We start from the raw sequence: 23,831 nt of genomic DNA on the forward strand, positions 1-23,831 counted from the left end.
CCCTCTGAAGTGTATAATTGGTGCTGATGGCAGGAAGCCAACTAGTTGTATATTAAAAAAAAAAAGAGGGGTGGGAAATTACTTCAAGAGCCAGAATGTTTTCCTCTGTATTTTATATTATATTTGATTTGATTTGAGCTTCACTCCTTTCCACTACAGCCCCAGGAAACAGCGCCAGCTGAGCTTCAAAATATCCTCTGCTCTTACCTGAGGTTTTTTGTTTTGTTTTTTTGAAGTATTTTTTGGGTTGTTGTTTTTTTTCTTCATTTAACAGATGTCCACGATGCTTTGAAAAAAATCAGGAGGTGACTACAAAAATGCGAACCGGGACTTTGTGCAAACCTTGCAGGGAAATAATAAGTGGTAAACCGCAAAAAGGCCTTATGCTCCGCAGTACTCAAAGGGACCCCCAGGGAGCAGTAGATGCACAGGAAATGTGAGTTCATTGCTGCCCTCTAGTGGTGATGCAGAGGTTTGCAGCCTGGATAGACATTGATTTCAAAAAACCCGAAAGCAGCTCAGACAATAGGGTAAAGACGACCCAAGAAACAGATGCAAACAGCCAGGAGACATCCTACCGTGTTTTCCTGAAAATAAGTTGCCCGCAGCCTTTTTTTTGCTATCACAGGCCTTCAGGAGCTTCTTCATCCGGCAAGACCAGCAATACTTTCCTGAAGGCCTCTGCAGCCGATAACAGAGAGATGGATCCGGATCTTAGCTACAGAGACCTTCAGGGAAAGCTGTGCCAGCTGCAGCAAAAGAAATGGGCCGAGATCAATGGTGAAATGTAAAATTTGTTACTACCGGTTCTGTGGGCGTGGCTTGGTGGTGGTGGTTGGGGGGGGAGTAATGAGACTGGGTGGGTGTGGCCAACTTTTTTTTTTTACTTTTAAAAGCATTGTTTCTACAGCCTCTTCGTCCGAAGAGGTTGTTAAAAAATGCTTTTAAAAGGCTCCTCTGACGATCCCAGCTGAGTTGCCTGATCATCAGAGGCTTTTCTTTTCTTTTAAAAGCATTTTTTTTTGTCTTTAAAAGAAAAAAAAATGCCTCTGACCATCAGGCAACTCAGCTAGGATCGTCAGAGGAGCCTTTTAAAAGCATTGTTTCTACAGCCTCTTCGTCCGAAGAGGTTGTTAAAAAATGCTTTTAAAAGGCTCTGACGATCCCAGCTGAGCTGCGCAATCACCAGAGGCTTTTTTTTTTACTTTTAAAAGCATTTTTTCAGCCAAAGAAAAAATGCTTTTAAAAGTTAAAAAAAAAGCCTCTGATGATCGTGCTGCTCAGTTGGGCATGGGGGGAGCAGGGATTTTTGCTACTAGTTCTTTGAACCACCTGCCACCATCGCTACTGGATCAAGCGATCCAGTCTGAACCCGGGCATTTCACCCCTGGCAGAGATGTGCGAGGCCTGACCGCAACTACCCAAAAGTAAGTAATAGGGCAGTTCCACCCACCACTCCCATCCCCACCCTAGCTTAATTTTTACCCATGCTCCCTGGAGTGGGCGGAGTCTTAATTAGGGCTTATTTTGGAGGTAGGGATTATATTGGGTGCATATGGAAAAATCAAGTTAGGATTTACTTTCTTGTAGTACTTTCTTTTGGGGCAACACGGCAGTTATTTCCTGTGCCATTCTTCTGCCATCCCTTAGATAACTCCCAGAATCCCTTGTCATCATGGCCACCGGCCAGTGAGGGAGTGGCTGGGAACCCTGGGCGTTGGGATCCCTGGACATTTGAAAGGTTGCAATCGAAGAGGAGAAAAAGCTACCAACGTTGTTTTCCAGCAAAGCCCAAATGCCGTTGCTGGTCTGTTTTAAGACTTATGGGAGGGGCCAATCATCTCTTGGCCTTACTCCCAAGTCGTCCTCTTTGCTTGAGCTGCTCTTGCCTTCTGGCAGCTCTTCTCATGCGTGCATTAGGAACAGGCTCCTTCTGTTCCACTGCCTCACTACTATCTGTCTCTGGAGGCTCTGAAGTCCGCACCTCACTTCCCAATGGCCCCGGCCCCACCTCAGCCTCATCGCTGTCCGACTCCGTTGCCAGCTCCACAGGACCACAACAAATGCCTCCCAATCGACTCTTCGCTATCAGCTGCGCAGGGAACCTGCCAAGCCAAAAAACAAGAGAATATTAAACATATTGACAAAATCTTATCATGCACCTCAGTCCAGGACTTTAATCCTCCAGCCAACGACACTGCAAAACATCCAGCCAGCTTCCCTGGAACCACTCCAGGGGAAATTGATTTGGCACTGCCGGACTCAGAAGGACTGATCTACCTTTTGTTGCAAAGGTTACCTACACAAAGCATTGTCAAAACATTACAAAGAGGCAGGTGCCATAAATAGTTGTTGTTTTTTTTAGAAGAACTGGCTCCAGAAAGCCCTAACCGCCATTGCATTGTCATGAAATCAAAAGACATTGGGGGGGGGGATGGTTTCCATAAAGTCCCATTCAAACTCACCCGCCCCCTTTCTCCTTTAACACAAAGCTCCCGGCGTGTTTTGTTTTGTCGAGAACAAAAGCGGAGAGACACAAATACTGTCAGGGAAGGGAGGAAGAAACTGATTAACAGGATTGCAAACACAGAGTGGGTTGATCTCTTGGCAGCGGAGAAGTGGAATCAGGCACCGAACTAATTAAAACAGCAACAGGTGAGCAGGAGTCTCACCTGTTAACCCTCGACTTAACGACCGCAAATGAACTCAACGTTTCTGTTGCTCTGCGAAACAGTCGTTAAATGAATTTTGCTGCATTTTACCAGTTTCCTTGCCATGGCTGTTAAATGAATTCCTGCAGCTGTTAAGTTGGTAATACGGTTGTTAAGTGAATCTGGATTCCCCACTGCTTGTCAGAAGGTCACAAAAGGGGATCAGGTAACCCGGGGGGGGGGGGTTGGAGGACACATTGCAGCCATCATAAATAGAAGTCAGTGGCCAAGCATCCGAATTTTGATCACGTGTCCATGGGGATGCCGCAGCGGTCATAAGAATGGGAAAAAATGGCCGGAAGGGCCATGGTAACTCCGAACGGCCACTAAATGAATCATTGTATTGATTTGGTGGCAGGTGGCTTCATTCCTTTTGTTGGTGCCAAGAAGGAGGTTGGGCTTGATGACCTCAAGGGCTCTTTTCAACTCTGCTGATTGAGGAACTCTCAAAGCAATCCCTTAGCAACCACACCATCTATTCCCCCACCTGGGAGAATAGGGAAGAAGTGGTCCATGACCCAAAGGACCAGATCTTCTTAGAATAGCATACAATAACAGAGTTTGAAGGGACCCTGGAGGCCTTCTAGTCCAACCCCCTGCCCAGGCAGGAAACCCTACACCACTTCAGACAAATGGTTATCCAACATCTTCTTAAAAACTTCCAGTGTTGGAGCATTCACAACTTCTGGAAGCAAGTAGTTCCACTGATTAATTGTTCTAACTGTCAGGAAATTTCTCCTTAGTTCTAAGTTGCTTCTCTCCTTGATTAGTTTCCACCCATTGCTTCTTGTTCTGCCCTCAGGTGCTTTGGAGAATAGTTTGACTCCCCCTTCTTTGTGGCAACCCCTGAGATATTGGAAGACTGCTATGATGTCTCCCCTAGTCCTTCTTTTCATTAAACTAGACATACCCAGTTCCTGCAACTGTTCTTCATATATTTTAGCCTCCAGCCCACTCATCCTCTTTCTTGCTCTTCTCTGCACTCTTTCTAGAGTCTCCACATCCTTTTTTTTACATCGTGGCGACCAAAACTGAATGCAATATTCCAAGTGTGGCCTTACCAAGGCCTTATAAAGTGGTATTAACACTTCACATAATCTTGATTCTATCCCTCTGTTGATGCGGCCCAGAACTGTGTTGGCTTTTTTGGCAGCTGCTGCACACGGCTGGCTCATCTTTAAACAGTTGTCCGCTAGGACTCCAAGATCCCTCTCACAGTCACCACTATTGAGCAAGGTACCACATATACTGTACCTGTGCATTTGGTTTTTCTTGCCTAAATGTAGAACCTTACTTTTTTCCCCATTGAATTTCATTTTGTTAGATAGCGCCCAATGTTCAAGTCTGTCAAGATCCTTCTGTATCTTGAGCCTATCTTCTTCTGGAGTGATGGCTACTCCTGCCAGCTTGGTGTCATCTTGTTAAAATATCAAGTCCAGGTGTTCTTGCTGGGTTCCCTAAAGACTTATGGACTTTGGAATTTGTTCTTTCTGTTCTTATTTCGTGTTGTTTTATGCTTGAAAACTGCTGGGTCTCCTACTCCTCTTGTCTGCCGTGCTAACTTCATCATCGGCAAGCCGCTAATTAAATTCCATATTTACGATTGGAGAATAAAATCATTGGACCCATTTAGAATAAATTTTTATGACTTTGCACTCAGCCCGCTGACTCAGCAAGCGGAGACAATGCTCAACTATAAGACTTTATGGGAAAGATTAAATGACATTAAAAAGAAGGACCAGGGGGGATATGATAGCAGTCTTCCAACATTTCAGGGGCTGCCACAAAGAGGAGGGGGTCGAGCTATTCTCCAAAGCATCTGTGGATAGAAGAAGAACCAAAGGATGGAAACTAATCAAGGAGAGAAGCAATCTAGAATTGAGGAGAAACTTCCTAATAGTGAGGATAATTAACCAGTGGAACAGTTTGCCACCAGATGTTGTAGGTGCTTCATCACTGGAGATTTTTAAGAAGAGACTGGACAGCCACTTGTCTGGAATGCTATAGGGTCTCCTGCTTGAGCAGGGGGTTGGACTAGAAGACCTCCAAGGTCCCTTCCAGCTCTTTTCTGATTCATGAGAAATGACAGGTCCAAAATCTCACCCTGTTTCTGTGCAGTCGTCTTCAGTTTTTTCCCAGTTCTGGAAAGCAACGATCAAGTGAACATATTCTTTCTGTAGTACAGGTTGTCCTCATTTAATGACCGCAGTTGGGACTGGTGTTAAGTAAAGTGGTCACTAAGTGATTTGACCTCAGCTTTCCTTTGTTCTACCGACCTATTGTAGGCTTAAGTCACACAGGGACTTTTTCATCACCATCATCCCTGCAAACAGTCACTAAATGAGGCAGTCACTAAACGAGGACTATGCCGTCACACCTAAGAGCTCAACATTGTCAGTCGTCTCCAGGGGTTCGAAGCCTATTGTCATTCCAAATAAAAATTATGCAATTGGGTTGCAAGGAAAACCCTCAGCTTTACGAGAACCTTTTCTCATCGGAAATAAAAAGAGTCAGGTTTCTATTCCTCGTGACGATGCAAGAAGATATGAGTGATACCCAGCAAATATTTCACAATACGAAGCAGGCCTAGGGAGGCCATCAACCAAGAAAGGGGTCTTTTACTAACGTCTGATGCACTTCCTCTTTCTTCGCGATGAACAAACGCAGAGTGAAATATGCAAATAATAAACAAAACATTGAATGGAACGTTCTTCAGCAGTATTTCTGCTCAGCTTCTATTAGCATCAGATATCCGCTTGGAACATTCTGAGTGACAGGAGGAGCCTGTTTCACAACTGACTAGAGACCAATCAGGGACTGTCCTTTAGGAGGTTCTGAAGTTGACCCAACACTCAAGGACAGGGTTAGATATGCTCCTTAACGTCCATCCAAGACTTGTGACATCAGCTCTTCCTTTGCCAGGGTCAACAGCAAAACAGGCATGGATCCAATTGTCCCCTTCCCTCTCCTCCTTGAAGTGTCTGCTGTCTCGACTTCTTGCTAGGTTGATCCTATCAGAAGACCTGCCAACGGGTTTTGGAGTCCTTTCATCATGGATTACAAGAAAAGGAGAGGCTCATGGGAAGGTTCTCAAAGACTAAGTAGATTTAAGCTAGCTTGGTCAACCCATCGGAGGTCTTCAACTGGTTCCTCCAAGTTTCTCCCTTTAGTTTGGAGATGGTCATCCTCCAGACATCCTTCTTCTCAACCCACAACCCATTGGCAGCGCTTGGATGTCCCCCTTAGCTCTTTTCTCCCTTAGAGGTGAGGAGAGGACTCCTACACAACACTTCCTCTCTGCTTCTCTCAGGAGGAACTATGCTGAGAGCCGTCTCTGAGCCGAAGAGAAGGGGAAGTGAGGCAGACCTATAAATAGGCCCCAGGTCTGCAAAGGATCGCGAGGAGGGTAGGCGGGTGTTTCCGGAATCATGCTGCATTGCCCTATGATGCCCTGTGCCTCGGAGGGACACCTACAAGGCAGGAGGAAAGGCAGAAGTTGGCAACGCTTGCAGGAGAGATAAAGAAATCCGTGGAGTAGCTGGTGAAGGTGGTGTTCAAGTGGCCCAGAAGAAGAAGCTGGGCATCCTCGGCTTATGGGACGCAGCGATTCCTAACCTTCCAGTGGAGTTTGAAGGTAGGGTCCTTGAGTTCTTGAGTTCCTTGAGTAGCTTCTCCCCAATGGAGATTCGGGTGGAGGGGAGGGGAAACACTTGATCCTCCTTGTCTCTTTGTGTCTTAGTGAAGAGATCAGATTCTGGGGCCACTGGTAGTATCTGGATATTTTGAATTACCAACCAATAATTCTTTGGCCATGGTCATGTTTGCGGGGGGAAACGGGAATCAACATCTCAAGTCCTACTCTCCAGTCTTAGCAAAACGGAAAGTCCTTCAAACCTCACCATGGAAGGTGGGTGAGATCTTGCTGGTATATGATCTTGCAGGCTCAGCAAGACAGGAATCCATTGCTCTCCATGGATCTGGTCCATGTGGTGAGTAGACATGGCCAAGGAGGTATTCCTTGCAGAGAAACTGGGGTGAGCAATATTGGTGAACGTGGCAACCTCCCTTGGCTTCTAAATGCAGACAGACGGTCTCCTTCCAAAGAGTTGGATGGGTCTGGGTCAAGGGATTAGGCAGGACCAGGTCCAAATGTGTTGCTCTTATCATGTTAATTTCATCCACCTTCAGTTCTTTTTATTCAGTGCAGTTAATCGCTTGCTCTTCCTGTGCTTCGCTTGTTTCCTTCACTTGTTGATAAAATGCAATCTGACCACAATTTTTCAAAGAGGCTGTGGTAGATGGAAATGGCACTTGAGGAGGTTTGGGGGTCTCCTATGTGCCTTGGAGGCCGTTGTGAGCCAGGCCCAAGTAGATAGTAGGAAACTCAGTCAGTGTAAAAACAAACTTTATTCTAACAGCTGAGAATTACTTTATTCTCAGTGTAGTTCAACTAAATTAAAGTAAATTCTTCCCAACACAAATTCCTCAGTCCTATCACCAACCTTGGTCCAATTACGCAAACTGCCAAAGGGCTTTCTTGGCAAAAGTTCAGAAGACACCGATACAAAATAAATGCAAGAAGATGAAGCTATCAACGTTGTTTTCCGGCAAAGCCCAAACGCCATTGCTGGTCTGTTTTAAGCCTTATGGGAGGGGCCAATCATCTCTTGGCCCTACTCCCGAGTCGTCCTCTTTGCTTGAGCTGCTCTTGCCTTCTAGTAGCTCTTCTCATGCGTGCGTTAGGAACAGGCTCCTCCTGTTCCTCCGCCTCACTATTGTCAGCCTCTAGAGGCTCCAGAGTCCGCACATCACTCCCCAATGGCCCTGGCCCCACCTCAGCCTCCGATGCAGAGCCCTCATCCAGGCCTTCCCCAGCCTCCAGGACTGGCCCACACTCTTCCTCAGCCTCATTGCTGTCCGACTCCTTTGCCAGCTCCACAGGCTGCTGGCGGACCACAACAGAGGCCCCAAGCTGTTGATCTCTGCAGGAAAGATGGAGGAGCATTCTTGAGATGGAGTTCCTCAAACTAGTGTGTGTTTCTGATCTGGAATTTCAATGTATACAATTCCGAAGGAACCCTTGATTTTCTGAACATGAAAAAGCTTTCTGGTTCTTGTCCTTAGTTCGACTTCTAGTCGGTTAGTTGGCTCCATGGAAGGTTGACTTGTCTCCTGATCTCTTGACATTCCCGTTGAGCTGTGTTGAGTCCCAAAAGAGCTGCAGGACCCGAAATCAGACCTGGGATATGTACCGATATCTATAGAGATTCTCAGACATCCAGGTCATGTTTGTCCCAAAGGTGCTTTTCAAAAAGGCAACTGGGCTTTCTTTGTTTTCCCTTGAAGACACTCCGCTTCTCATCCAAGAAGTTTCTTCAGTTCTGGCTGAAACGAAGTCACCATTGAAGAGGCTTCTTGGATGAGAAGCGAAATGTCTTCAAGGAAAAACCAAGAAAGTCCAGTTGCCTCTGCAAGAAAGCACCTTTGGGATATGGGTGGATGTAGTCCTCCAGGTTGAAATACCTATGCTGCAGGGGTGGGTTCTATTTACCTTTACTACTGGTTCGCCTCGTGCCCACGCGCACTCTTCTGCGCATGCGCAGAAGCTTCTGTCCATGTGCAAATCACTTTTGATGATGTTTGGGTCAGTGGGTGGAGCCTCCTGCCAGTTTTACTACCAGTTCTATAGAACCAATCCGAACGGGGGGGCAACCCACCACTGCTATGTTAGTATTGTTGTGTCTTGCCCGCTCTCACCGCAGCCGGGGCCTTCTTATCTGCTTCCGAACGCTGAGGAATGTCCTAGTATGCCTCCCGGCCCCAGCCCTGGCTCCATGCCCAGACAGGCTGAGGAGGAAGAAGTACCTCCAGCCCCCAGCTCTGGCTCCATGCCCAGGCAAATGGAGCAACTAGACCCCTCCCCCTCCCCCACAGCATGTGAGCCTGAGGAAGGTCAATTACCAACAGCTGCCGACTGGAGTGACCCTCGCTTCAGGAGAATTGATAGGCGGCGGCGTCAGAAGGAAGGGAGGGGCAGGCCTGGATAAGTGCTGAGTCATGGAGCCACACCCCATGGCCTATATAAAGGCTCTGCTTTCTGGCATTCTCTGAGTCAGGCAAAGTCTAAACATATCTTGCTGAAGTCACTTTCTGGTCTCCTGCCTGCCCTGAGGACTTTGCTAGGACTTTGGCAGAGCTGCAGAGGCAAGCCTGATTCGGATTTCCCTGACCCGGTCATCAGCGGAGGAGTGGGACACGACAAGTATGCTGGTATTGGATTTACTCAAACGTGCCTCAGAAGGCTACAAAAGTTTGTTTCTGCTACACAAAAACAGAGATGTTATAAATGCCTTGTGAGGTTTAAAAGAATTATTTTAATTTATTTATTAAATGTATATGCCACCCTCACACGGACCAAGCAACTTCTGAGTTCCAGAATTTGAGGTTGCGTGTTCCTGTAGCAACTGGTTTAGTTTGCTTTTGTGTTACATTAACGTTGTTTGAGCTGTGCTGCATTCTCAGAGTTTTAATCTAGGGGTTTCCCAAGTAAATGAGCTAAGAAATTAGCTGTGAGGAAAGCCAAACCTCACCATCTCTCGGCGTCTGGCAAGAAAAAACTCGGAGGACGAAAGGGGGAATTAATTAATTCTAGAGCCTTGTTTCTCTACCAAATAGCGTCCCTTCGGTGGTGGTTGTTGTTGTTTTCAGCAAAACACATGTGGATTTCAAAAACAAAATTTTCTATACACCTTTTTTCATTGTTAGTGTAATTCCTATTCACTCTGTCCTTTTGTATGACAACAGCGAGGTTGTGTGTCTGTTTGTATGTTTACATGTGCATAGATGAAAGCTGTAATTAAATGTGAACCTTTTATCTTCTTGTTTGCAACTCCTGAAGTCCCTTTAAATTGAGGCACTCAAATCTCTACAGTGAGCTATTAAAATTATTATCCTATTAGCTTAATTTGCATGCCCGGAGCTAATTTTAATCTTGAAAATACCCCAGATCAGATCTGAAATCTTGCTTCTCTTTATTTCTCTTGCCTGAGTGTGCATTCTCATGTTATATTTTTCCCAGGCGCTACTTCCCATCCTGTAAAATATATATATATATTTCTCCTTTCTTCTATATAGGCTTAATCAGAAGGATTAAATTTAGGGTCTTTTAAGGAAGGGAAGTGACATCATGGAAATCAATTAGGTCAGTGTTTCTTGACCTTGGCAGCTTTGAAGAGCTGGATTTCAACTCCCAGAATTCCCAGGGAATTGCCAAGGTCAAGAAAATTGAATTAGATCCTTCTTCAAATGCAAGTTGTATAAAGAAGGACCAGGGGAGACATGATAGCAGTCTTCCAATATCTCAGGGGCTGCCACAAAAAAGAGGGAGTCAGGCTATTCTCCAAAGCACCTGAAGGCAGGGCAAGAAGCAATGGATGGAAACTAATCAAGGAGAGAAGCAATCTAGAACTAAGGAGAAATTTACTGACTGTTAGAACAATGAATCAGTGGAACTACCTGCCTCCAGAAGTTGTAAATGCTCCAACACTGGAAGTTTTTAAGAAGTTGGATAGCCATTTGTCTGAAGTGGTGTAGGGTTTCCTGCCTGCCTAAACTAGAAGACCTCCAAGGTCTCTTCCAACTCTGTTATTCTAAACATGCATGCAATATCAATACATCCCTCACATTTCATGGTAGCTTCTGCTGCATGTCTACACACATGTCGTGTGGGACACTGAATTCAGGTAGTCCTTGACTTACGACCATTCATTCAAAGGCACTGAAAATTGTGACTTAATGTCCAGTTCTTTCATCCAGTTTCCACAATTCTTCTTCTCTATATCTTCTTCTTCTCCAAAAATGGATGGCTTTTAAGCATCCATCAAAGCAAGCTTTCCATTGGGCAGGTTATACAGTTGGCAAATCTTCTCAGTCCATTTTCCTTCTGTTGCATTTTGAGATGCACAATAGAAATTGTTCTGCGTTCCCTCTGCCCCTTGTTTTTCAGGCATTTCACAAGTTGTCTAAGTGGGTCAAAATGGGCCTGATCCCATGGCTTTTCAGTTCTAGGAATCCAGATAGTTTATTTTTTTTTTCACTTGAGTTGACTTGAATTGACTTAAGTTGACTTGACTTGACTTGAATTGAGTTGACTTGATCTGACTGTCCATCAATACTGGGCCTCTGGTGGTTCAGACTGCTAAGACAGTCTGTTATTAACACAGCTGCTTGCAATTACTGCAGGTTCAAGTCCCACCAGGCCCAAGGTTGACTCAGCCTTCCATCCTTTATAAGGTAGGTAAAATGAGGACCCAGATTGTTGGGGGCAATAAGTTGACTTTGTATATAATATACAAATGGATGAAGACTATTGCTTAACATAGTGTAAGCCGCCCTGAGTCTTCGGAGAAGGGCGGGATATAAATGCAAATAAAAAAAATATATACTAACCATAACTTTGTTGTGGCTCAACCAGGGTTTCTCAACCTTAGCCACTTTAAGATGGGTGGACTTCAACTCTCAAGGCTGGCTAGGGAATTCTGGGAGTCCACCCCTCTTACCATGGCAGAGGTTGAGAAACACTGAGCTTAAACTACAGCTCCCATCCATCACAGTCGGCGGCAAACCATACTAAAAAGCTCAGCAAGATAGCGAAAGCCACAGTTCCCCCGGTGTGCCATCATTAAACCATCATTCAGGTTTGGAATTCGATCTTTAACCAGGGCCAGGCTGAGTTGAGGTTGAGGCAACCGGAGTTCAAACGGCTTTTTTTCACAGGCCAGCCTGAGGGTTTCAGCTTGAATCCTAAGGAAAGCCAAGAGAATTCAGCATTTTTGTCAAGAGCTGGAAATCTCAAACTCGTGCGCGATGGTGGCGCCCTGTCAGTCGGCAAAGATTTTCTCATCCTGACAGGTGAAGGAATAGGCTGGAAATGGGACTTCCCGGCTGGTATTATTGCTTGCTGCAGATTAGCAGAGAGGAAGTTCAGAGCAGAAAAAGGCTGGATCCCATCTTCTCTGCCGTACAATTTTCTCGGCAGCCTTTTTAATTGCCTCTCTTTCCTGCGGGCAAGGTGACAATTCTCCCTCTTATGGAAGGAAGTTAAACGTTCGGTGCGTTTTACAGGTGGGATTTAATCCCTCAGGAAGGACAAAACCCGCTGAATTCTAGTGAATCTCCTTCTGGATAACGGCAGGTACTTTATTCTTCTCCCTCCTCGTCCCTCCCCCCCTTTATTTCACATTTCGTTTTCAATTTGGGTTAATGGCTGGTGGGTTTATATTCGGGACATTTGCATTTTATTAGGGAAAGGCGAGCTGCTCGGAATACAGAAAGTTGTGTGTGTTTGGAAAATACATGTGCAAACAAACACACACACACGGAGGGCATCGATAGATAGTTTTTTAAAAAGCTCCTTTGTGTTCAGTTCACACACACACACACACACATATGGAAGGTATCGATAGAAGTCCTTTTTTTTTTAAACTCTTTTGTGTTCAGTTCAATTCCCGTTCGCTCATTAATAGATCTATACCGTTTTCATAAAGAGCGCTACAGAAATGGTTTGCTCCCATTTTCCTAGTCCCTATGATGTCCCTATGAGGGACGCGGTGGTTCAGGGGCTAAGACTCTGAGCTTCTTGATCGAAAGGTCGCCAGTTCAGCGGTTCGAATCCCTAGCGCCGTGTAATGGGGTAAGCTCCCGTTCCTTGTCCCAGCTTCTGCCAACCTAGCAGTTTGAAAGCAGGTAAAAAATGCAAGTAGAAAAATAGGGACCACCTTTGGTGGGAAGGGAACAGTGTTCCGTGCGCCTTTGGCATTGAGTCATGCCGGCCACATGACCACGGAGATGTCTTTGGACAGCGCTGGCGCTTCGGCTTTGAAATGGAGATGAGCACTGCCCCCTAGAGTCAGGAATGACTAGCACATATATGCAAGGGGAACCTTTACCTTGGCCTTATGATGTCCCTAAGATAGCCTGGCATTGCCACTTCCAAATACAAACCTGGTTTGATTCTGTTTCGCTTCCAAACCTTAGAAAGCTCCTGCCATCTCCAGAGTCTGCACAACAAGGCTTGTTTTAATAAGGTCCTAAGGTTTGCTGCCGTGTGCCGTACACCGATGCATACATTTAATATCGTGAATTATGGCTGCATCTTTCCTTCCCAGGGGCTATAGGGGTGGCTATAGGTTCAGAGCAGAGTTTCTTGGAAGCAGCGCGTGCAGAAGCTGGGATGATCCCCTACACAGGCCATGATTTCAACTTTAATATCTTGTTTGTGTCTCCGTGTGTATGCAGTGTGTGCTGCTCATGTCCCCGGCAGAGGTGGGTTTCAGCAGGTTCTGACCAGTTCTGGAGAATCGGTAGCGGAAATTTTGAGTCGTTCGGAGAACCGGTAGTAAAAATTCTGACTGGCCCCACCTCCCGAGTCCCAGCTGATCAGGAGGAAATGGGGATTTTGCAGTATCCTTCCCCTGGAGTGGGGAGGGAATGGGGATTTTGCAGTATCCTCCCCCTGGAGTGGGAAGGGAATGGGGATTTTGCAGTATCCTCCCCCTGGAATGGAGTGGGAAGGAAATGGGGATTTTGCAGTATCCTTCCCCTGGAGTGGGGAGGGAATGGGGATTTTGCAGTATCCTCCCCCTGGAGTGGAGTGGGAATGGGGATTTTGCAGTATTCTTCCCCTGGAGTGGGGAGGGAATGGGGATTTTGCAGTATCCTTCCCCCTGTCACGCCCACCAAGCTATGCCACACCTACCAAGCCACACCCACAGAACTGGTAGTAAAAAATTTTGAAACCCACCACTGGTCCCCAATGAATGGGATCAGTCGAAAGTCAGAAGATTAATGTTGAAACAGAAATTCGCTTTATTGGTTGGGACTGAAGAAGAGGGCTTGGCACTCAGCTCCGGATTTTAGATTTCCTTGAGAAAAAAATTAATAGGGGCACTTTCACTTCCCAAATACAAACTTAGCTGCTCTGGCTTGCGGCCGTCCAGCCACTCCCTTGCTTGCAAACAGAGAAGGATGGGGTGTCAGAAAGCTTGAACCACAGTGGGGGGGTGTTGAAATTGGAGAAAAAGTGACCCATTCCTGTCCGGGATTTCTGGTCTGGATTCACTGCATGAACGTTTGGAGTTTTGTTCTTTTATGTTTACAAAAAGCTTAAAGATTTTCTCCTCCTCCAAAGGTTGAAGTTTCCATATGGTGGAGTTGTGGGGGGAGGGGTCCTTATGTTCATTAAAAAGAGCCTCCTCCAAATAGATGCTCTTCTGGTTGGTTGGTTGGTTGGTTGGTTGGTTGGTTGGTTGATGTGCAGATCAGAAGTATCCCAGGCTAGACAAGGTTACTTCAACCTTCCTTCCTTCCTTCCTTCCTTCCTTCCTTCCTTCCTTCCTTCCTTCCTTCCTTCCTTCCTCCCTCCCTCCCTCCCTCCCTCCCTCCCTCTCTCCTTCCAGCCTCCCTCACTTCTTTCCTTTCTTCCGTCCTCCCTCCCTCCCTTCTTTTTCTTTCTTTCTTCCTTCCTTCCTTCTCCCTTCCTCCCTCCCTTCTTCCTTCCAACCTCCCTCCCTTCTTTCCTTTCTTTCTTCCTTCCTTCCTTCTCCCTCCCTCCCTCCCTCCTTCCTTCCTTCCATCCTCCTTCCTAATTCTCTTTCTTTCTTTCTTTCTTCCTTCCTTCCTTCCTTCCACCCTCCCTCTCATCTTTTCTTTCTTTCTTCCTCCTTCCCTCCCTCCTGAGTTTCCCCGCCCCAGCCCTTTCACTTCAGAGGCACAAGCAGGCCAATGTTGCACGTCCAACATCTCATTCCCACCAAGTGAGGCAACAGATGTCAAGATTCGGGTTAATGTCAGCGTTCCAGAACCCACCCACCTCCAATTCCAAGTGAAACTCTGAAGCAAGCATCTTTCAAAGTTCTATTTACTAGAACAGGTTAACTGGCACATCTGGGCAAACCCGAATCTGAGAGTTCCTGATTTTCCTTCAGTAAATCAAAAAAAACCCCCAAACCATCCCCTCACTCCTCAGTCGATCACATGCTCCAATCGCCAACGGTCCCATCTCGAGACAGCACTCCGGCCACTCCTCCTCCAGATGCAGGATCGGACTGACCTTGACCAACAGGAAGAATTCTATTATGTCTAAAGACAACCCCTCTACTCAATCCCTCCACTCCTACTTTCCCCACGCATGAGAAAGTGGCAGCATGGACGCTTCCGGCCTAATATGGCTTCCAAAGCTGACAACAGACCCTTTCGGTCCAAGAGGAGGACCATCTCCCTCTGATCCTGTTTCTCTCTGATCCTGCAGAGTGCGTTCCTTTTCTCCCCTTTAGTGACATTGAAACCTGGGGAAAGTGAAACTTGGGGGTGGTTGTGTCCCAAAGGTGCTTTTTCAGGAGGCAGCTGGACTTTCTCGTTTTTTTCTTTTGAAGACATAACATAACATAACATAACAACAGAGTTGGAAGGGACCTTGGAGGCCTTCTAGTCCAACCCCCTGCCTAGGCAGGAAACCCTACACCATCTCAGTCAGATGGTTATCCAACATTTTCTTAAAAATTTCCAGTGTTGGAGCATTCACAACTTCTGCAGGCAAGTCGTTCCACTTATTAATTGTTCTAACTGTCAGGAAATTTCTCCTTAGTTCTAAGTTGCTTCTTTCCTTGATCAGTTTCCACCCATTGCTTCTTGTTCTACCCTCAGGTGCTTTGGAGAACTGGACTTTCTCGTTTTTCTCTTTTGAAGACGTTTCGCTTCTCATCCAAGAAGCTTCTTCAGCTCTGGCAGGGTAGAAGCTTCTTGAATGAGAAGCGAAACATCTTCAAAAGAGAAAAAACAAGAAAGTCCAGTTGCCTCCTGAAAAAGCACTTTTGGTACAACCAGGACCTGGAGGACTGAGAACCTCTACAGACTTCTGGATGGTTGTGTTCAGACGCAGGAAGGCAGCGCTTCCTCTGTTCAGGGGAATTATTTGCACAGCAGCCCTCTTGCTTCCTTGTTACGAAAAACAGATAAGCAGGATTTGGGTGGATGCCCAAACCTCCCTTCCTTTCAGTCTCCGCTTTCAAAGCCTGCGTTAGATAAACCGGGGGTGTCATTGCCTGACATTTTACTCATTTCCTCCGTCAGCTTCATTTTGCTACGGTGGCCGGTTTCCGGCAAAGGAGGAGCTTGTGAAAACCAGAGCAAAGTTATGAATGATTTCCCCAAAATTAGTCATCAGCCAGAAAGTGCCATCGCACAAAGCTGAGCAGACTGGTGTTTCGTCTTTACAACAACGATTGAAAAGACCAGACACGCATTTTGCAGAAAGAGATTTTTGTGCTTGTGTTGTCTTTCTTTCCTGATCTTTTGAGGTCTGGTATAATTAGTCTCTGGGTACAGGACTGAATCCTGGTTTCCTTTAGCCACGGTTTGTTGTTGTTGTTGATTTCTCACTGGCCTCTAGCACAGGGGTCTCCAACCTTGGCAACTTTAAGACTTGTGGACTTCAACTCCCAGAATTCCTCAGCCAGCTTTGCTTTGATCACATGACCCCAGGACACTGCAACCGTCATAAATATGAGCTAGTTGTCAGATGTCCAAATTTTGATCATGCGACCATGGGCATGTTTTTTTAAACAGGTTAACAGAGTTGGAAGGGACCTTGTAGGTCTTCTAGTCCAGGGGTCTCCAACCTTGGCAACTTGAAGCTTGGTGGATTTCAGCTCCCAGAATTCCCCAGCCAGCAAAGCTTCAAAGTCTTCAAGTTGCCAAGGTTGGAGACCCCTGCTCTAGCATTCTCATTTGTTAGGAAAGGAAGGAACCAGTGGTGAGATTCAAGTAGTTTAACAACCGGTTCTCTGCCCTAATAATTTCTTCCAACAACCAGTTTGCCAAACTGCTCAGAAAGTTAACAACCGGTTCCCCCGAAGTTGAATCCCACCACTGGAAGGAACGATATAAAAGCCCCACCCCGAGATATAGCCAAGATCGTTAATCTGTGGCTGTAAATCGACCAGTTTTTTGTGTAAACTTCCTCATAGTTGCAGACATTGCTGAGTGTGATTATTTTCACACCAATACAAGTCCCTCCCTTTTGCACCTTGCAAGCAGGCAGGCAGAGCAATGCAACTGTCGGTTTTCAATCTGCCTGATTTTATGATCATTTTTGCAAACGTAGTGGTCCTTAAGTGAGCCCATTGTAAACTCCCCCCCTCAAAAAAATCATAGATCACAGTCACGTGACTGTGGGATGCTGCAAACAGGCATAATTGTGGGCTAGTTGCTGAGTACCCCAGCATGACCATAAGGGGCATCAGAACTTCAAATCTGGGTCTTAAGTATCTTTTTTGAGGTCCCTCATAACTTTGAATGGTCACTAAAGAGCTGGTCATAAGTTGGGGATCGTCCATATTCCTCTTGACGGAGTAGAGTGCTTCCAGTTACCAATAAAAGAGAATATTTGTAACTCAGGGTTGAAATGAGGAGTCATTGATGCTCTCTGAGCTTGGTTGTTGGGGCTGTTTTTTTATTGTTGTTGTTTTTTTGCAGACATTTTATTACCCAGCTAGGTAACATGATCAGTGCTAGAAGGGGGTGGGGTTTGCTCTCTGTCTCCCTTCTAACTGATGATGTTACCTATTTGGATCATGAAACATTTGCAAAAAAACAACCAAGCTCAGAGAGCACCAAGGACGCCACAGTCTTCCTCCTCCTCCTTCACTGTGCAAACCTCACTCCCTTCTACCACTGATCATGTTACCTAGCTGGGTCATGAAATGTCTGCATGAAAACAACCAAACTCAGAGAGCCCTAAGGACTCCCCAGGATGCAAACTTTCCTGCAAAATTAAGATTACTTTGTACAATAATCCTGTTTGGGGGGCGGGGGGAAACAGTAAACTCTTTGTTGCTGCTACAATTTGAACATTTCAAAACCTGCACAGGTGAACCCTGGCCTTTGTTCCTGGTCAGCCCACATGGCTAACTTCACATCTGCAGTCGGGAAAATGGTGCCAGGAGGTTTCCACGACACTAGGGCACTTGAGACAGTTTTGTGTCATTCCCTGAAGTGGCACTCAAATCAGAGGCTACGAGAACAAGTGTGATAAAGCCCATGTATGTTGTAGCTATTTAAAACTCTCATTGTGGTCGGTTAAGACGAAGGCGGGGTGGGGGGGAGGTTGCAAAAGAGAAGGAGGGAGAAGAGGGGAGGGAGATGCAGACAAGCGAGAACTTGAAGCTTGATCAGACGAGATGAATAGCAGAAGGATGAAGCTTCCCTTAAAATGCCCAAATATCTGACTGGCATCTTCTCAAACGCTTTGATTACTTCTCTTAAAGTGCCGAATAACAATTTTGTATGTGTTTTGATCGCCGAATGACAGTTTTGTACAGGTTTTGATCATCCTGCTTTTCCCAGTTTGCAGGGAACTGGGGAAATTGTAAGACCACCGATTTAGCTAAGGAAGCCCTGACAAAATCCTCTCCCTGCTTCAATTTTCCTAAATTCCTGTGTAATGAGCAAACATTCCCTCTATTTGCCTTGGATTTAAGGATATTAATTTCCAGAGCCGTTCCCTTTATTTGCGCCATAAAGGTAGTCCTCGACTTACAGCCATTCCTTTAGTAACCATTCAAAGTCACAACAGCCCCGATTTATGACTGTTTTGTAGGGTCTCCTCCTTGGGCGGGGGGGTTGGACTAGAACAGGGGTCTCCAACCTTGGCAACTTGAAACCTGGCGGACTTCAAGTTGCCAAGGTTGGAGACCCCTGGACTAGAAGACCTACAAGGTCCCTTCCAAGTCTGTTAACCTGTTTTAAAAAATATGCCCATGGTCGCGTGATTAAAATTTGGACGCCTGGCAACTAGCTCATATTGATGACGGTTGCGGTGTCCTGGGGTCATGTAATCACCTTTTGTGAGCTCCTAACAATGGGGAAGCAGATTCACTTAACTGCCGTGTTACTAGCGGAACAACCGCAGTGATTCACTTAACAACGATGGTAAGGAAGGTCATTAAAATGGAGCAAAACTCACTTAATAACTGACTCGCTGAGCAATGGAAATTTTGGGCTCAAATTGTGGTCATAAGTCAAGGGCTTATTTACTGTATCTTTTCTTTTATGTACACCGAGAGCATATGCACCAAGACAAATACCTTGTGCGTCCAATCACATTGGACAATAAAAAGATTCTATTCTATTCTATTCTATTCTATTCTATTCTATTCTATTCTATTCTATTCTATTCTAATGTTTTCAGCCCCGAACGCAGTATCGTGGCATACAAACAACCCTCCCATTCACATCCCCAATTTGGCATCGCAACATTTATTTTACATTTTACCCATGGCTATGTCAAATAACCAAGGAGACATTGCACGTCTCGTCTTCGTCTCTGGGACAGGTTTCTGCTAAGCCCTCACTTAGCCTCATGCCTGCATTATTTCTATCATCACAGCTTCCAGCAGCCAACATTCAACCCCCCCATGGATGCAAAAACCTTCCATAATTCATCATTTCTCAAACGGGGCCGTCCTTTATTATAAGCCATGGTTTGCTGGATAAACAACAGATGGCTGGCTCTGCAGCCCTGTCGTTGGTTAACCCCCATGTTTGTGGCTAGGACAATATAGAAGCCAATACTCAGATGCAGTCAATTCTGGCTCGTTGGGGCATCAATCCAAATCAAACAGCCATCCTGGGAGAGGGGCGGGGAATAGCTATTAATAATTTGCCAAAAAATAAAGTGTGGCGGATTCTGTAAGATAACCAGCTGACAATGACGGGTTTTCTGCTGGAATGGATGTCAGCACCAGCTATAATTTCTCTGCCTTATGTTTCACTTATTTGTAACAACTGCAGGGCTGGCGCGAGGCTACTTAGCATCACCTCCCCAATGCTTATGACCGCAGCTGCATCAACAGCGAATATATTTTCTTTGGCCCTCGGTGATCTTCCTTGCCTCCGTTCACTTATCTTCGTGACTCTTTTTTTCTCCTCTGTGTAAATGCCAACATGGTGCTCACTGCAAGCAAGTGGAAGTCGTTGCCCTGTTTTATTTCTGGGAGGGAGGGGGAGGGAGGGGGGGGGTTCCTGCACCTGTATGCAGACAGACTGTCAGAACGATGCCTGGAAGAATTGACTGCGAGAGACAATTTAAGAGGACGTTCTAATGTTCTAATATCCCTTTTCAACTTCTCTGCTAACCCTTCTTAGTGGTATCATGATGATGATGATGATGATTACTCTGTCAGTTTGCATGTACACTGAGAGCTTCTGCACTAGAGACAAATTCCTTGTGTTTAATCATACTTGGCCAATTAAGTATTTCTTCTCTTCTCTTCTCTTCTCTTCTCTTCTCTTCTCTTCTCTTCTCTTCTCTTCTCTTCTCTTCTTTCTTCCCTCCCTTCCTTTCCCTTCCCTTCCCTTCTGTCTTTTCTCTTCTCTTCTCTTCTCTTCTCTTCTCTCCTCTCCTCTCCTCTCCTCCATCCACCCCATCCCATCCCATCCCATCCCATCCCATTCTGTATTCTATTCTGTTCTGTTCAGTTCTGTTCTGTTCTATGTTCTATTTTGTATTCTGCATTCTACATTCTACATTTTCTATTCTATTCTACTCTACTTTACACTATTCTACTTTACACTACTCTACTCTACTCTACTCTACTCTACTCTACTCTACTCTACTCTACTCTACTCTACTCTACTCTACTCTACTCTACTCTACTCTACTCTACTCTACTCCACTCCACTCCACTCCACTCCATTCCATTCCATTCCATTCCTTTTCCTATTCCTATTCCTATTCCTAATTCTATTCTATTCCCTATACTATTCTGTTCTGTTCTATTTTGCATTTTGCATTCTGCATTTTGCATTCTATTCTGTTCTGTTCTGTTCTGTTCTGTTCTATTCTGCATTCTGCATTCTGCATTCTGCATTCTGCATTCTGCATTCTGCATTCTATTCCATTCCATTCCACTCCACTCCACTCTATTCTATTCTAGCCAGCTTGATGTTTGCTGAGTTCTGTGAAGCAACTCTTTCTCTCTTCCTGTTGCTCCTGCTTTTTGGAAAAGTGCAGAATCAGGACACAAAAATGGGCAGCCTTGTTGTACGTTGGACTGGAAACAAAGGGTTGGGAACCATCATTCCAAGACCATCCTCCTCATCCACAAAAACCTGGATATCTAAGATATCTTGGCTTGTGACATCAATCTCCTGGCTTTGCACGCCACTTGTCCTAATACAAGATGTTCCCCGTGTCGTTCTGAGGCCTCCTACATAAAGTTGTATTTCTAGGTTATCTTTGTAAACTTCCTGCTATCTAGGTTAGCCTTTTTTCATCGGTTAAGTGAAAAGCAAAAAAAAAAAAAGAAAGAAAGAAAGAAAGAAAGAAAGAAAGGCTGAAAAATGAGGCTGCTGTTGCTGTTTGGCGGTGCAATTTTGAGAAAAGAGATGCGGTCTGTAGGAAGTGCACTTCAGATCATAGTTGAAAAACCGGTCGTAAAAAATTAATGAATGGCCATCCTTAATTGCAACCTAAAAACACTCGTTCAAAGGGGGAGAGAGAGAGAGAAAAAAAACCATGCAAATGGCGCTTTTCATTTTTCAAAAGGGAAGTGAATATGGGTGTTGAACTTTGGAAGGAGACGGTTCTTAGCTTGGAGGTAAAGCATCAGGCATTGGATGAACATGCGTAGAATCCATGAGCGTTTGTGCCATAACAAAACCGAAAAATGTTGCACAATTGCCTTCCTTCCACTGGCAGCTTTCAAATTTGTGGGGGGTTGTAGCTGGGCATCAACTACTCTGCCCAGAAGGCACAGCCTCACTGGCATCTGGGAAAGGCCAGACTGGAAATGTGAAATACGTAGAATTTACTATGCCATACCCGTGAGGTTGAGAAGTAAGTCCAAGTTACTCCGCTTCTCCCATTTTCATGTTGACGTTGTCCTCTCTTGGTAGCAAATCATCCTGCCAAAATCCCATTCATTATGTTATGTCCTCCTCGCCTCCGTCCAAATGATGGCTTAATTAGCCGGCTCTTATCAGCTCTGGCAGCAAAAGAGCCAGCGTCTGCCAAGAGCCCTCGTTGGCTGCCAAGACGCTGGTGGGTCACAACCTTCAGCTCTAGTCAATCCGTGGATTTGCCTGATACAAAGAGACACACCAGCTCTTGCTGCCTTTTATATCCTGTGGGGTGTGGCTCCATGACTCAGCACTTCCTAGGCCTGCCCCTCCCCTGCTTCTGTCATTCCCTTCTCTCCTGCCTACGAAACCTGGGATTGAGCCAAGCCTGATTGCTGTCAGCTGGGTCTGCAGGCGTGGCCTGGGGGGTGAAAGAGTCAGGAGAAGGAGGCCTCGTTATCTCTTTCCCTTGGCCTACTTCTGGCTCCTGGAGCTGATCCAGGGAGGCCGGTGCTTCCGAGGTAAGTCCTGACGGCCCTTCCCCCTCACTTTCCAAATCACTTTCTGGCAGCAGGCCTGGCTCCGAGTCACTTTCTGGCAGCAGGCCCGGCTCCAAGGCACTTTCGGGCATGGGGCCAGGTTCGGGGGCGGGAGCCACAACACATTATTTTTATACAGCCCGGAATTTCCTAACATCTGTATTTTGGAGTATAGTGTTGATTGATTCTTGCAAAACAGAATTGGCATTCCGACAAATCAGCTATCAGCACGATACTTGTTAAGTGAGTTTTGCCCCATTTTACAAACTTTCTTTGTTTAGTTTACTTTATTGTCATTGCACATGGTACAACAAAATTAAATGCTGTCTTCGGTGTACATTATAACTATAAAAATAAAAACATAAACATACCCCCTTTACATTCTATGTAATTGGAATTGAAAACCCGATATTGTGCTATACCGTAGAATTCAATATGGTTATTGCCCTGGGATAGAAGCTGTTTTTCAACCTATTTGTCCTTGTTTTTATTATCCTGTACCGTCTCCCAGATGGTAATAATTAAAAAAAAAAAAGGTGCCCAGGATGAGATGGATCTTTAAGAATGTTTTGAACTTTCTTAAGGCAGCAGGAGTTACGCTCGGTCAATTTTTATTTTTATTTTTATTTTTTTTGTAAGCCTTCTTCTGGACAAGATATAGGACCTCCTTCTGGACCAAAACTGTCCTTCTTTTTCTCTACATCTTCTTTTAGGGAGAAGCGCGGAAAAAATGGACGAGTGCCTCGAAACCCTGAAGGACGAAGAGGAAGCTCTATGGGAGAACGTCGAATGCAATCGTCATATGTTGACCCGTTACATCAACCCCGCCAAGCTGACCCCGTACCTGCGCCAGTGCAAAGTCTTGGATGAGCAGGATGAAGATGAGATCCTCAACTCCCCGATGCTCCTCTCCAAAATCAACCGAGCTGGTAAGACGAACCACCAAGCTCAGAGAGCACCAAGTAACCACTATATCAGTGAAGATTAACCTTTTTGGTGCTGAGTACCCAAAGCTTGGGCACGCACGAGCCCGAACTCCCAAAATGCAATGTGAACGCCCTTCGCACATGCGCCCCGCCCCATGTATGTGCCTCGCCCCATTGCCCATGCATTCCACCGTGCCCCATTCTGGCTTGCAGGTTGGTGCAGGAGGTTTTCCAAGCCCAAAATGAGGTACTGGGGGTCCCCGTTTTGGCCTGGAAAGCCTCCTGCATCAACCTGCACCCCTTGTGCATTCACACACACACACACACACACCAGTGCATGCGCAACAGAGACCCAAAGACCAGCTGGCCGGTGGGAGGCGTGTAATGGAGCTGGGCTGGACACGGGCTGGCGTGCCCGCAGAGAGGGCTCTGCCTGCAACTTGTGGCATGCATGCCATAGGTTCACCATTACGGCACTATGCCAAAACAGCTATCTCCAGAAATATTAGCAGCACAATGTATATAACGTTGTAATCTTAACCAGCCTGGGAGAAAAAAACAACACCACAAATTGGAGAGATTGAGCTACACGGAGTAAGAGTTTCAGACTGCTTCGCCAGCCTTCCTTGGAGACCCAGTACTTATTCTCTCTTTAGCTAAGCCTTTAAAGGTCAATTAGTTTATCATTCAGGTTTTATTACAATTGCCTTTATTTTATTCTTGGAAACTGTAAAAGCCACCTTAAATGTTAATTTTTA

The 23,831-nt window shown here is 45.7% G+C and overlaps 1 protein-coding gene across 3 annotated transcripts in view; it reads left to right on the plus strand.

The window, feature by feature from the left end:
* The first annotated feature begins 5,898 nt into the window (after positions 1–5,898).
* CARD11 (caspase recruitment domain family member 11) overlaps positions 5,899–23,831 on the plus strand; it is a 69,121-nt gene continuing 51,188 nt past the window's right edge. For all 3 annotated transcript variants that reach the window (XM_058157847.1, XM_058157850.1, XM_058157848.1), the window contains exons 1-2: positions 5,899–6,345; positions 22,861–23,076. In XM_058157847.1, coding sequence (XP_058013830.1) covers positions 22,878–23,076 — 199 coding nt within the window. In that variant the 5' untranslated portion in view covers positions 5,899–6,345; positions 22,861–22,877. The remainder of the gene's footprint in view (positions 6,346–22,860; positions 23,077–23,831) is intronic.

This window comes from Ahaetulla prasina, chromosome 14 (genome assembly GCF_028640845.1).
Source record: "Ahaetulla prasina isolate Xishuangbanna chromosome 14, ASM2864084v1, whole genome shotgun sequence".
Lineage (NCBI taxonomy): Eukaryota > Metazoa > Chordata > Lepidosauria > Squamata > Colubridae > Ahaetulla > Ahaetulla prasina.